The sequence below is a fragment of the Myxocyprinus asiaticus genome, chromosome 46 (genome assembly GCF_019703515.2).
Source record: "Myxocyprinus asiaticus isolate MX2 ecotype Aquarium Trade chromosome 46, UBuf_Myxa_2, whole genome shotgun sequence".
Lineage (NCBI taxonomy): Eukaryota > Metazoa > Chordata > Actinopteri > Cypriniformes > Catostomidae > Myxocyprinus > Myxocyprinus asiaticus.
In genome coordinates, this window is record NC_059389.1 from 24,730,091 (window position 1) to 24,746,011 (window position 15,921).

General features: G+C 39.8%; 1 protein-coding gene across 3 annotated transcripts in view; it reads right to left on the minus strand.

Annotated features, from left to right (window-relative positions):
* Positions 1–9,574: 9,574 nt before the first annotated feature.
* Positions 9,575–15,921, minus strand: part of LOC127435664 (protein BANP) — a 75,210-nt gene continuing 68,863 nt past the window's right edge. For 2 of the 3 annotated variants that reach the window (XM_051689301.1, XM_051689303.1), the window contains exon 13: positions 9,576–10,540. In XM_051689301.1, coding sequence (XP_051545261.1) covers positions 10,418–10,540 — 123 coding nt within the window. In that variant the 3' untranslated portion in view covers positions 9,576–10,417. Of the gene's footprint in view, positions 10,541–15,921 lie in introns of all 3 variants that reach the window. The other variant, XM_051689302.1, reaches the window with a different exon arrangement.

Consider the following 15,921-nt stretch of genomic DNA (forward strand, 5'->3'; position numbering starts at 1 on the left):
ATTCACTTCTCGTGAGAGACTCAAGGGATATACCTCTCTGCTGAAAGCGGATGATTATGAAAATAAGAATTTAAATTCATTTAAATTGTGCACAAGACATTGTTTTAAAAATATAAAAAAAATTAAATGCATTTACACTGCTCAAGAGTTCAGCATGAAATCATGAAAACTTAAAACATGATTTACACAGTACAAGGGATAACTGTAAAATTATGAAGTAATTAAAGACATTTACACAACAAGAAACAGCGGCTGCTACAAGAGCTCAAGAGGATTGCTGAAAACAAATTCTTAATGTAATAAAAACAATACAAAACAGCTGGTACAGTTGTGCTCAAAAATTTGCATACCCTTGGAGAATTGGTAATATATGAACCATTTTTAAAGAAAACATGAGTGAGCAGGCAAAACACTTTTCTTTTATTTCTTATGGGATTCATATTCAACTGTAGGTTATAACAGAATGGCACAATCATAAAACAAAACATGGCAACAAAGAAAAAAATGAAATGACCCATGTATGCATACCCTTAGTTCTTAATACTGTGTATTGCCCCCTTTAGCATCAATGACAGCATGCACTCTTTTGTAATAGTTGTCTATGAGGCTCCAAATTCTTGCAGGTGGTATAGCTGCCCATTCGTCTTGGCCAATGCCTCCAGGTCATGCAAAGTCTTTGGTCATCTTGCATGAACAGCACGTTTGAGATCTCCCCAGAGTGGCTCGATGATATTAAGGTCAGGAGACTGTGATGGCCACTCCAGAAACTTCACTTTTTTCTGCTGAAACCACTGGAGGGTCAACTTGGCCTTGTGCTTAGGGTCATTGTCGTGCTGGAAAGTCCAAGAGTGTCCCATGCGCAGCTTTCATGCAGAAGAATGCAAATTGTCTGCCAGTATTTTCTGATAACATGCTGCATTCATCTTGCCATCAATTTTCACAAGATTCCCCATGCCTTTAGAGCTCACACCCCCCCAAAACATCAGTGAGCCACCACCATGCTTCACAGTGGGGATGGTATTCTTTTCACTATAGGCCTTGTTGACCCCTCTCCAAACATAGCGCTTTATGGTTGTGACCATAAAGCTCTATTTTGGTCTCGTCATTCCAAATTACAGTGTGCCAGAAGCTGTGAGGTGTGTCAAGGTGTAATATTGTAACCAGGCTTTTTTGTGGCATTGGCACAGAAAAAGAAAGGCTTCTTTCTGGCAACTCGACCATGCAGCTCATTTTTGTTCAAGTATCGTCATATTGTGCTCCTTGAAACAACCACACCGTCTTTTTCCAGAGCAGCCTGTATTTCTCCTGAGGTTAGCTGTGGGTTTTTCTTTGTATCCCGAACAATTCTTCTGGCAGTTGTGGCTGAAATCTTTCTTGGTCTACCTGACCTTGGCTTGGTATCAAGAAATCCCTGAATTTTCCACTTCTTAATAAGTGATTGAACAGTACTGACTGGCATTTTCAAGGCTTTGGATATCTTTTTATATCCTTTTCCATCTTTATAAAGTCCCATTACCTTGTTATGCAGGTCTTTTGACAGTTCTTTTCTGCTCCCCATGGCTCAGTATCTAGCCTGCACAGTGCATCCACGTGATAGCTAACAAACTCATTGACTATTTATACACAGGCACTAATTGCAATTTTAAAAGCCACAGGTGTGGGAAATTAACCTTTAATTGCCATTTAAACCTGTGTGTGTCACCTTGTGTGTCTGTAACAAGGCCAAACATTCAAGGGTATGTAAACTTGTGATCAGGGCCATTTGGGTGATTTCTGTTATCATTATGATTTAAAAAGGAGCAAAAAACTATGTGATAATAAATGGCTTCATATGACCACTATCCTTAAATAAAATATGCATGATCAGTCATATTTCCAAAACGCCATAATTTCACAATTTCTGCCAGGGTATGCAAACTTTTGAGCACAACTGTATATCAATGCCTAAGTGAATTAATATAGGCCCACAACAAGAACACACAGGCTTATTAAATTTAAAAGCTTAAATTTATTTAAAAATATAAAAGCTTGTTTATTTATTTGAATTGAAAACTTTATATATCATTCAAAACTATTACAAATAAATATAGGCTCCTATTGATTACTATAAAGATGAATATTCTCCCTAAGTTTATTTTCCTTTTTCAAAATCTATCAGTTAGTATATCAAAAAGTGTTTTAGACAATGGAATAAACTACTTTGTAAATATATATGGGATAACAGGAAACCTAGAATTAGTCTTAAAATTCTTACGTTGTCAAAAAGGCTTGGAGGACTAGAATTCCCAAATTTAATATATTATTATAAAGCTGCCCAAATTCAGCCTATATTGATTTGGATGAACAAATAATCTAAAGTGAAATGGAGGAAGATGGAAACTTATCAACTGGGGGAAACTATTAGTATATCCCTGTTCCTACCTAAACAGAGGGGGACATATATAGGGAGAGATTGTAACAGGTAGTTGAATTTTGGAATACAATTCATTTTAATTACATTAACCTTCCCAATCATAGATAAGTGTAATGAAGCCCACCTGTCCACATCATTCGAAAACCTTTTTATTAAGGGATCAAAATTAACTCTGACTAAATCACACAAATTTGCTGAGAATAAAATTCCCAAATACTTAATGCCCTGTTTGGGCCACTGGAAGGCGACCGGCTGGAAGGCTGTTACTGGACAGTACTCTGTCAAAGCCAAAGCTTCGGATTTAGACCAATTGACTTTGTATCCTGAGAACTTGGAAAAGGAATTAATAATTCTGTGGAGGCAAGGCATAGATCTAATGGGGTCAGAGACGAAAATCATCTGCATAAAGCAGAAGCTTATGCGCCACACCTCCCGCAATCACCCCTGGAAAATCCTCCTCCTTTCTTATCGCGGCTGCTAATGGTTCCAGGGCAAGTCAGAATAATAATGGGGAAAGAGGGCAACCCTGCCGAGTGCCCCTATTCAGAGTAAAATAATCTGAAATTAATCAATTTGTTAATACTGCTGCTACAGGGTGTCTATAAAGTAACTTAATCCAACCAATAAATGTACTCCCGAACCCATACATTTCCAAAATCTTAAAAAGATAATCCCATTCTACCGTATCAAACGCCTTTTCGGCGTCAAGTGAGATGGCAGCGACCGGAGTCTGATCATTCGCCACTGACCACATGATATTGATGAGACGCCTGATGTTATCAGAAGAGCTGCGGCCCCGAATAAACCCCACCTGATCTATATGTATAAGAGATGTCATAACCTTACTTAATCGGTTAGCCAAAATTTTTGACAAAATGTTTACATCTAGTTGGATCAGGGAAATTGGACTGTAACTTTTACACTCGCTTGGATCTTTGTCCTTTTTAAGAATCAGACTGATCCAGGCTTGTGTCATGGTTAGTGGAAGCTTTCCATTCTTTAATGATTCAGTACAAACTTCTAACAAAAGTGGAGCCAATTCTGTAGCATAGGATCTAAAAAAATTTGCGGCAAAACCATCTGGCCCCGGAGCCTTGCCAGTAGGTAGGGACTTAATTAACTCGTCAAGCTCCTCCAAGTTTATCTCAGAATCAAGAATGTTTTTTTGCTCAGTTGTCAGTTTAGGAAGATCTAATGGTTCCACAAAGTTTCTAATATCTTCATTAGTAGACAAAGACATGGAACTATAAAGATCAAGGTAGAACTCTTTAAAGGCATTATTAATATCAATGGCTGATGTAAAAATTTCATCATCAGCAAATTTCACTGAGAGAATGATAGAAAGAGACCCTCTCTGCTTTATATATCTAGCCAAAAGCTTCCCTGCTTTGTCCCCCGACTCAAAGTATGACTGTCTTGCCCTGAATAACCAAAACTCCACTTTCCGCGACAAAATAGTATTATATCTATATTTCAATCGGGTCAATTCTCTGAGGCCATCAGATGACATACGGTGCTTCAGCTCTGCCTCCGCACTTTTAATATTCCCTTCCAACTCCACGAGCTCTCGTGCCTTGGATTTTTTGATGAATGAGGCATATTGTTTGATCCGGCCCCTAAGAACCGCCTTAAGTGCCTCCCAAGCCACGCCCACAGAGGATACTGAGGACCAGTTGGTCTCCATATAAACACTGATTTCAGTCTTTAACATTTGTTGGAAATCAGGATTTTGCAAAAGGGATACATTAAGGCGCCAACTATGTGATTTCTTTTTCTCTGTATATGGCAACACCTCTAAACTCACCAGGGCATGATCCGAGACTAAAATGTTTCCAATTGAGCAGTCAACAACAGATGAAATGAGGGATTTGGATTAAAAAAAAAAAAAAAAATCTATTCTAGAATAAATCTTATGGACTGATGGAAAAAATGTATAGTCCCTACCAAATGGGTTCAAAAGTCTCCAAATATCTGTAAGACCAAGATTTTTACACATCCTGTGAAGCGTCATTGTTGCTTTAGGGGGCTTACACACTTTTGCTTCATTATGATCAAGGACTGAGTCCATCAAAAGATTAAAGTCTTCTCCCAATATTATATGACTCTACGCTACAAGACTGTTTTGATCGCACGGACTGGGAGATGTTCCGGTCCGCCTCTGATGACGACATCGAGCTTTATGCTGATAGCGTAATGTGTTTCATCAGAACGTGCGTAGAGGAAGTGATTCCGACCAGAACTGTACGAATCTATCCGAATCAGAAGCCGTGGATCAACAGCGATGTTCGCGCGGCACTTAATGTGCGGACCTCCGCTTTTAATTCCGGGAACGCGGAGGAGCATAAACAAGCCAGTTATGCCCTCCGAAAAACTATCAAAACAGCAAAACGCCAGTACAGGAGCAAGATTGAAGGACAGTTTAACACCACCAACTCTAGAAGCATGTGGCAGGGAATTAACACCATCACGGACTTTAAAGGGAATAAAAACTCCGCCATGAACACCGCTGCCTCTCTACCGGATGAGCTAAATACTTTTTATGCTCGTTTCGAGGGAAATAACACCGCCCTCGCAGAGAGAGCTCTCGCGGCTGAAGCTACAGAGGTTAGTTCACTCTCCGTCTCTGTAGCGGATGTAACCCGATCCTTCCGACGGGTGAATATCCGCAAAGCCGCGGGTCCAGACGGCATTCCGGGCCACGTCATCAGAGCGTGCGCGAACCAGCTGGCTGGTGTTTTTACGGACATTTTCAACCTTTCCCTCTCTTTGTCTGTAGTCCCCACATGCTTTAAAACATCCACCATTGTGCCTGTTCCAAAACAATCGAAAATAACTTGTTTAAATGACTGGCATCCTGTTGCTCTGACCCCCATCATCAGCAAATGTTTTGAGAGACTAATCAGAGATTACATCTGCTCTGTATTACCACTCTATCTTGACCCGCTGCAGTTTGCTTACCGCAACAACCGCTCCACTGATGATGCCATTGCATCTACAATACACACTGCTCTCTCCCACCTGGAAAAAAGGAACACTTATGTGAGAATGTTGTTTGTAGACTACAGCTCAGCATTCAACACCATAGTGCCCTCCAAGCTAGATGAGAAACTCCGGGCTCTGGGCTTAAACAGCTCGCTGTGCAGCTGGATCCTGGACTTCCTGTCAAGCAGACGCCAGGTGGTTAGAATAGGCAGCAACATCTCCTCATCACTGACCCTCAACACTGGAGCCCCACAGGGCTGTGTTCTCAGCCCACTACTGTATTCCCTGTACACACATGACTGTGTGGCAACACATAACTCCAATGCCATCATTAAGTTTGCTGATGACACGACGGTGGTAGGTCTGATCACTGACAATGATGAAACAGCCTACAGAGAGGAGGTGCACACTCTGACACACTGGTGTCAGGAGCACAACCTCTCCCTCAACGTCAGTAAGACAAAGGAGCTTGTGGTGGACTTCAGGAGAAAAGACAGAGAACACAGTCCCATCACCATCAATGGAGCACCAGTGGAGAGAGTCAGCAGCTTCAAGTTCCTGGGTGTCCACATCACTGAGGAACTCACATGGTCCGTCCACACTGAAGTCGTTGTGAAGAAGGCTCATCAGCGCCTTTTCTTCCTGAGACGGCTGAGGAAGTTTGGAATGAACCGCCACATCCTCATACGGTTCTACACCTGCACTGTGGAGAGCATCCTGACTGGCTGTATCTCCGCCTGGTACGGCAATAGCACTGCCCATAACCGCAAAGCACTGCAAAGGGTGGTGCGAACTGCCAAACACATCATCGGAGGTGAGCTTCCCACCCTCCAGGAAATATATACAAGGCGGTGTGTGAAAAAAGCTCGGAGGATCATCAGAGACTCCAGCCACCCGAGCCATGGGCTGTTCTCACTGCTACCATCAGGTAGGCGGTATCGCAGCATCAGGACCCGCACCAGCTGACTCCATGATAGCTTCTTCCCCCAAGCAATCAGACTTTTGAACTCTTGATCTCCCACGATCAAAATACATCAGCCCTGCACTTTATTACTCTTTTATCTCACACCGGACTGTCATAAATTATATTACTGTCATTATATTATGTCTCTCTTAACAACTGACTATCAACCGACAGCCTGAATGTCAATACAGTACAATACTGTACATTCTATATATATACTTTTTTCATATATATTTTAATTTTTATTGAATAATGTGTATCTATATAGTATCTATATAGTAAAAAACAAACAAAAAAAAAAAAAAAAAAGAAAACTGCATATTGTATACTGTACAGTGTATGTTATTATTTGTATATTGTTGAGTGTAATTATGTGTATAACAGATGTTTAAATTGTGTTGTGTTAATTTGATGTTTTAAGTTGAATGTAATTATGTATAACAGATGTTTAAATTGTGTTGTGTTAATTTGATGTTTTAAGTCGAGTTTAATTATGTATAACAGATGTTTAAATTGCGTTGTGTTAATTTGATGTTATTGTAAATTGGTATATGTCTCATCACTGTCACGACTGCTATGTTGATCGGAACTGCACCCAAGAATTTCACACACCATTGCACTTGTGTATATGGCTGTGTGACAATAAAGTGATTTGATTTGATTTGATTTGATATCATGAGGGGTGCCAGTGACTTCCCTTCAAGATCTATAAAAAAACCTCTGATCATCAGCGTTAGGTGCGTAAATATTAGCCAAAATCAGACTTTGCCCCTGAATTTCTGCTAAAACAATAATGACTCTCCTTAATTTATCTTTAATCTGTTTGAGACATTTTAAATGTTTATTTACCAATATAATGACTCCCTTGCTCTTTCTTGAGCCCGCACAAAAGAAAACATGTCCACCCATATCTTCCCAAATTTTTCAGCTTCTTGCGGGGAAAGATGCGTTTCTTGAAGAAACACTATATCATATTTCTTATGTTTAAGAAAAGAAATAACCTTCCTTCTGTTTATGGGGTGCCTCAACCCATTCACATTCCACGTGGAGAGAGACAATCCACCCATATTAACATTTTGACATATGAGAAAAAGTAGATTGTGTGTTAAAAATAAAATTATAAAGACCACATTCCAACATTAGTGGATTAGTGGACACACAATGACTTACTCCACTGACTTTATGAAGGACAATGCATGTTGGGGACAAGTACATACTTTGCGGCCATCCTTAGCATCTATTCTCAACCTAGCTGGGAACTTCAGTGCAAAACCGACCCTCCGTCGATGCAAAAGTTTCTTGAAGGAGAGTTATTCCACAAAACAAACTCCAGCTGCTAGGCAGAACCAACACAAAAAGAAATAAAAAAGGCGCCTAGCTTCCTCGGATGGTCAAGTGAATGTTCAGTGAGTCAGGTTCACTTGGCTGCAACTTGAGAATCACACAATAACCTACTCATTCCACTGACTTTATGAAGGACATTGCTTGCTGTGGGCACGTAAATATTTTGCGGCCATCCTTAGAATCTATTCTCAATTTGGCTGGGAACATCAGTGCAAAAGCGACCTTCCATTGATGTAAGAGTATCTTACATTCCTTGAATCGATCATGTTTCTCTCTTGTCGAATTCGCAAAGTCTGGGAACAAGAAAATGCTGTCGTTCTCCCAAGAAAGCCTTCCTTTACTCCTCGCCTCGTGTAACATTTGGCCAGAATTGATCGGGGCCTGTCTCCCTCTCCGAGCTGGAACTCTGTGAGCTCGCTCAATTTCTAGCTTATGGCCTGTTATGTCAAGCAGACTCGGGAAGAGCTCATCTAAGAATTTCACCATATCTCTGCCTTCTTCGTTCTCAGGAATTCCAACAATTCAGACATTGTTTCGCCGATTATGATTCTCAAGGTCTTCCCACTTTTCCCCAAATGCGTTCCAAGTCTATCTTGGTCGCTAGCGGGTTAGCAGCTAATTCCCTCTCCGATGACTCGAGATAATTTATCCGTTTCTCAACGTCCCCCATTCTTGTAACCAACTCAGAGAATTTAGTCTCCATGGCAGTGATCGATTGACATATTACAGCAAGATCCTCCAAGTCAGCTACGACCTTCGCCAACATTGTAGACATGCTCAACAGTTGACACTGAATCTCTCCCGCCGCACTGTCCAAACTAGTCCCTGGTCTGCGGCCCTGTCAGGGGTATCAGCTTGAGCATGTAAGTGTCTTTTAATGTCTCCAGAGCCTGAGGATTTTTAATTCTTTGACATTTTGTCTTCATAGAACAGTTATTGAACAGGGTGTATCGAATCTCACCGGCTTATGACACAAAAAGTATTAAAAACTAACAAAGTGCACAGAGCTTGCCGTTCACACGTCCGACCCTCGCATGGCGCCACACGACTCACCACCCCCATCCCCCCCACCCGTGAATGTTTGAATATTGTATTCAATGTGTAAAAGACCAATAAAATAATTTGTGTGTTAAAGTTAAAACAAATTGTGTTTGCTCATTATTATAACTTAGATGAAGATCCAACCAGATTTTAAGACAAATTTATACATAAATGAAGGTAATTCCAAAGGGTTCACATACTTTTTCTTGCCACTGTAATTAGCCTGAGACGGAGTACTAAGTTGCTCCCAATGGCACGCTAACGCCTTGCATGGCAGCTCTGCCTTCATTGGTGTGTGAGTGTGTGTGTGAATGGGTGAATGAGTCACAGTGTAAAGCACTTTGGGACCGCTAAGGTTAAAAAAAAAGCCGCAATATAAGTGCAGACCATTTACCATTTATATTAAAATCAATGGGAGAAATTGGAATGCCCAATATGCTCAATGTAAAAAAGGAAGTCCTGCCTTACAGGTACAAGAGCCAATCTCCTTTTAGATACAGACATCGCCTGTCAGTTAACTCGAGAATTAGCTGGACCAGCCTGAAAAATAGTGTTTTTTGCATGATCTGAGCTAAAGAAGCACAATATATGATACCATTGTTGTCAGATTTTACTGCTGTTTTGAAATGTGATTTGACCATAATCTTGACCAGCCGTTTAGATTTCGGTCTTTCCTCTATTCAAGTAGATAGGACCTGTACTTGTATCCATAGAAAATAGCTGCAAGGGAAGCATTCCCAAGATGGCTGCAGAGTGGACTGACTTGCCTTGAAAGGGACTTTGGTCCTACTAGGTTTGGTCTGGCAGATATTTTTACAGTTACTGTCATAGACAACTCAGGATACTATACATGGAAACAACAGTCATTTATTCAATTTGAACAAATCTATCATACACAAATATAATATATATGAAAAGTACATAATTCATATACTACATTAACAGCTCTTTATCACATTTTTGCTGTGTTTTAGTAAACTGCTCTACAAAACCTTCAGTAGTTTTTTTGTACAATAAAGGTATGGGAAACTAAATATTGGGCTAAACCAATATGAAACAATCAAATATTGATGAGAGAGAAGGGGCGGTCCATAAATATTCCCCAAACACCACACCAACACATACACACACACAAAAAAAACAAAAAAACAAAAGGAGAACTGAAAAATCTAGGGTTATTAATCAAAGCATATCTGACAAAAGATGCTTGTACTAGAAAAATGACACAAGGAGAGTTTATAGAAATTGGACTTTACATGATCAGTTTAAACCCCGACAGTTTGACAGTCTGCTCGAATATCTAGTTGAGCATGCTTGTTCTTTGCTTAAGAGGTACTGCAAAGATGGCCAAAAAGGAAAAAGTCTTTTTGTTCCATGTTGCTTCACACTATGACAAGAGCCAGAGAGATTTGATCAGCCAGCAATGAAGCAAACATTGCATATAGCAGAGTAGCTGCTATTACAGTAATGGGTGGGGTACTGCAAGTAGTTTCCAAAAGAGCTGTCACATTACAAAAAAAAATCACATTTGCTTTACTTGGATTTTGCCAATAATTGTTGACTGGAGATGAGGGGTTTCTTTGAGAATTAGAGAGCTTGGGCACCCAGTTTTCTTGGTTTCAACCAGCTCCATGTTCTCTCTGAATATTTGTGATTACGTTTGCGTGAGCATCTCAAGTGCCGACGGTGTTGACGGGCATCTGGATCTGGACCACCTCTCCGTTCTCCGTTTGTTGGAGCTGAATGGTTTCCTTCACATCAATCTCCGCCTGCAGCGCAGGAGTCAGAGTTTCTGCCTGAGAAAACAGAATGAAAGAGCTTTAAAGTGGCTGGGTAATTCATATGAAATTAGGTTTTCTCTATCCCTTCGTAAAACATATATTTAAATACATCTGCAATTTCATGATGAACAATGTGCTTTTTGTCAATAATAAACTTTTTTTTTTTTTTATCTCATTAAATTAAATAATTAATTAATAAATTAATCTAAATAATTAAATTAAGTTGCCAAAATAAAATAATAAAAAAAGCATCTGAGGGGGCCTGGGTAGCTTACTACCACCCCTGGAGTTCGCTAGTTCGAAACCCAGGGCGTGCTGAGTGACTCCAGCCAGGTCTCCTAAGCAACCAAATTGGCCCGGTTGCTAGGGATGGTGGAGCCACATGGGGTAACCTCCTCGTGATCGCTATAATGTGGTTCGTTCTCGGTGGGGCGCGTGGTGAGTTGAGTGTGGTTGCCGCGGTGGATGGCATGAAGCCTCCACACGCGCTATGTCTCCGTGACAACGCCCTCAACAAGCCACGTGATAAGATGCGCGGGTTGACGATCTCAGACGTGGAGGCAACTGGAATTCATCCTCCGCCACCCGGACTGAGGCGAATCACTACGCAACCATGAGGACTTAAAAGCACATTGGGAATTGGGCATTCCAAACTGAAAAAAAAAAACAAACAAAAAAAAAAAAAACATCTGGAATTATATCATCTGGGTCTTTTGTCTTTTAGATTACTTGTCTAAATACGAATCACAGAATATGGTAGTTAATCTCCAAAGTTTCATCAAGTACAGCAAAATGTCTACAAAGCCTGCTTTTTGAGAGGTTGGGTACCTAATTCATGAAGCCCAGTACAATACTCTGTTTTAAAAAAATCACCATTGTAACTAGGTATAATTTTTTACTGTCGTAACTGCTCTTATTTTTTGGATTTTATGGCCAGAAACATAATTTATGCAAGTAAAATGCGAGCGCGGTACGGTTGAACATGCTTAACATGCATTCTTGCGTTACTGTAGCGGTAACAAACCTTAGTACTCAGGGGGGTGATAGAGTTACCTTCAAAAGTCTGTTCCATTTAATTGGATGTGTTTTTATTCAGGTAAATTGGTACAAATAAATAGACTTTAAATTACATGCTCAGAAATATTCTCTTCAAACTGTTGTACCACCATTATATTCAATTGCTCTACCATTACAGTAGTTGGCTTGAAGGAGAAAACTCATTGTAGAAGCGGACAGTTCAAACTAATGTCCACTATAGTGCCCCTTATGGGAACGTTAATGATTTGCACATTTTGGAATGCAACAATGCACGAAATCGAGCTTGCAAAGCTAGAGGTTTCTGCATTGACATACTTGCATAGAGTATGTTTTAGCCTTAACAATGGTCTGTAATGCTGCAACAACTAATCGAAAAAATTGATAATCAGTAATGAAAATCATTGACAATGAACTGTATTATTGAACTGTTTGATGTGTGCTGTGGCGTGGAGAACCTCCGTATGTGGCGCCACTTTCTTACGAGTTAACAAATAGTTTGTGGTTTTGTTTTTTCTTTCTTAGCATTTACACTGGCGGCCAAAAGTTTGGAAAAACGGGGGCCTGGGTATCTCAGCGAGTAAAGACGCTAACTACCACCCCTGGAGTCGCGAGTTCGAATCCAGGGCATGCTGAGTGACTCCAGCCAGGTCTCCTAAGCATCCAAATTGGCCCGGTTGCTAGGGAGGGTAGAGTCACATGGGGTAACCTCCTCGTGGTTGCTACAATGTGGTTCGCTCTCAGTGGGGCATGTGGTGAGTTGTGCATGGATGCCGCAGAGAATAACGTGAAGCCTCCGTACGTGCTATGTCTCCGTGGGTGATAAGATGTGCAGATTGACGGTCTCAGATGCGGAGGCAACTGAGATTCATCCTCCGCCTCCCGGACTTAGAGCACATTGGGTATTCCAAATGGGGGAGAAAAGGGATAACGTTTGTTCCAAAATTTTGGAATAATGTACAGATTTTGCTCTTATGGAAAGAAATTGGTACTTTTATTCAACAAAGTGGCATTCAACTGATCACAACGTATAGTCAGGACATTAATAATGTGAAAAATTACTATTAAAATCTGAAAGAAAAAAAATTCTGAACTTCTTAAACTACTTCAAAGAGTTCTCATCAAAAAATCCTCCTCGTGCAGCAATGACAGCTTTGCAGATCCTTGGCATTCTAGCTGTCAGTTTGTCCAGATACTCAGGTGACATTTCACCCCACACTTCCTGTAGCACTTGCCATAGATGTGACTGTCTTGTCGGGCACTTCTCACGCCCCTTACAGTCTAGCTGATCCCACAAAAGCTCAATGGGGTTAAGATCCATAACACTCTTTTCCAATTATCTGTTGTCCAATGTCTGTGTTTCTTTGTCCACTCTAACCTTTTCTTTTTGTTTTTCTGTTTCAAAAGTGGCTTTTTCTTTGCAATTCTTCCCATAAGGCCTGCACCCCTGAGTCTTCTCTTTACTGTTGTACACGAAACTGGTGTTGAGCGGGTAGAATTCAATGAAGCTGTCAGATGAGGACATGTGAGGCGTCTATTTCTCAAACTAGAGACTCTGATGTATGTATCCTCTTGTTTTGTTGTACATCTGGCCTTCCACATCTATTTCTGTTCTTGTTAGAGCCAGTTGTCCTTTGTCTTTGAAGACTGTAGTGTACACCTTTGTATGAAATCTTCAGTTTTTTGGCAATTTCAAGCATTCTATAGCCTTCATTCCTCAAAACAATGATTGACTGGCAAGTTTCTAGAGAAAGCCGTTTCTTTTTTTACAATTTATGACCTAATATTGACCTTAAGACATGCCAGTCATAAGTATACTGCATACTGTGGCAACTCATAAACACAAAGACAATGTTAAGCTTCATTTAAAGAACCAAATAGCTTTTAACTGTGTTTGATATAATGGCAAGTGATTTTCTAGTACCAAATTAGCAATTTAGCATGATTACTCGAGGATAAGGTGTTGGAGTGATGGATGCTGGAAATGGGGCCTGTCTAGATTTGATCAAAAATGACTTTTTTCAAATAGTGATGGAGATGATTTTTACATCAGTAATGTCCTGACTATACTTTGTGATCAGATGAATCTTTTAAAGTACCAATTTCCTTCCGAAACAGCAAAATCTGTACATTATTCCAAACGTTTGGCTGCCAATGTATCATTTATAATCTATATACATTCTCCTGCTACATCCAAACTGTTTTTTTTTTTTTTTTTTTTTTTTTTTTTTTTGGGATAATGAGAAAAGCTATAGCAATTTATACTGTAACAATTCAAAACCTATTTTGCACACAATGAGCAATAATCATATTTATATTTGGTTGTTTTATATAAAATATTTACACAGTGGAAATAAAATGTGGCTTTATATCCTATTAATCGAAAAATAATAATAATAATCTACAGATTACTCGATAATAAAAATAATCGTTATTAGCTCTAGTTGTCTCCATTTGTGTTTTGAATTTATGTAGATAATACAAATTACATCAAGGGACTTGAAGGTCAAATGCTAATTGTTAGCCTTAGAGCTATAAAATGTCCACTCAGTTTAAACTGTCATGTGGTATTGCATGCTAAACTCCATCTAAACTACTTTAAACATAATTTTTTTTAATTGTATTATCATTATTGTGCATGAAGTTTTCGTGATATGACCCCTTTAGAAACCCCATTAAATCGCAAGCACTTTTTTCCCCCTTTGTTCACATAACAAGAAGTTAGGATGGGACATATTAAAGGGCTCATCCCTTTTTTTTTTTTTTTTTTAAATATATAGCCTTCAGTTTACAACACAGCCATGAACCGTGATTTGCTGCTTGCTATTGCAGGTCGGGTCAGGTAATATTAGTGGTAGGGGCATTGTCATTACTTACTTATTCATGCAATTATCTAATCAGCCAATCGTGTTGCAGCAGTGCAATGCATAAAATCATGCAGATACCAGTCAGGAGCTTCAGTTAATGTTCACATCAACCATCAGAATGTGGAAAAAATATGATCTCAGCGATATGGACTGTGGCATGATTGTTGGTGTCAGATGGACTGGTTTGAGTATTTCTGTAACTGCTGATCTCCTGGGATTTTCACACACAACGGTCTCTAGAATTTACTCCGAATGGTGCCAAAAACAAAAAACATCCAGTGAGCAGCAGTTCTGTGGACGGAAATGCCTTGTTGATGAGAGAGGTCAACAGAGAATGGCCAGACAGGTTCGAGTTGAGAGAAAGGCTACGATAACTCAGATAACCACTCTGTACAATTGTAGTGAGCAGAATAGCATCTCAAAATGCATAACATGTCGATCCTCGAGTAGGATGGGCTACAACAGCAGAAGACCCCGTCGGGCAATTTATTAGGACCATAGTGTTCAGTGAGTGTAGCTGGCCTCAAAGTTGGACTATAAGCCACAAAACTCCCAATTTTGATTTCATGGGGTCTTTAAAAATATTGATGGAGGCAGTGACAGCAGACACAAATAAAACTTTGACAGGTACAGATTGATACAACCAAAACAAAAAACACGAAAACAACAAAAGACAGAAAAAGAGCAAAAGTAAGGGGTCAGGTTAAGGCTACGCTTTATCTCAGTCATCCAAATAAAAACACTCCCTCAAAAAACATAGAGGGAGTGATGAAGAGTGGAGACAAAGAAGGATGAGTCACATCAGAGTTTGTCGAGTGAGTCATTCCTTTCCCAACACACAGCAGGGGAACATGCTGCACACCTGCACGATGCAAAGACTAACTCCGTATGTAAGGGCATGGCCCAGATGTGCCAAGAGTCTTAAAACACAGCCGAACTGATACAAGACACTCTCAGACTGTGCTTTTCATCTAAGGTGGCAAGAGCAAGGTCCTCAAGGGACAGTTTCCTGCAGCTCCACAAGAGGGCACCAAAGTTGGGTCAGTTTATGAAATTGATTAAATTATCAGGGTGCCTCCTGTATTATTCCATTCAAGAACATGAAAATTTAGAAAATTTAAAAACACTTTTTAGCAGCATTTGGTCTGTCAGACTATACAGACAACAGAAAATCTTGGCCAGAAACGTCTCTTTATTTTTGTCGATTTTAATCTTTGTTGATTAAATGTGTGATATGGAAACTATTAAATGAAGAAAAAAAGAGAAAATGAAAAAATGAAGGGGTGTGTTCACAAAAAAAAGCAAGTGTAATCGCTACCATATGTTTTGTGCAAGTGATTTAAATAATCCTGAAATTCACACAGAATGGCGAGCTATGACCTCGCATCATCTGTTTGAGGCACAAGCAGACAGCTGTCTGAAACAATTTTGATTCAAAATTAAAGTGAATAACTTGACAATATTTTGTCTAATTACTGAGCTATTCTGTGGCTG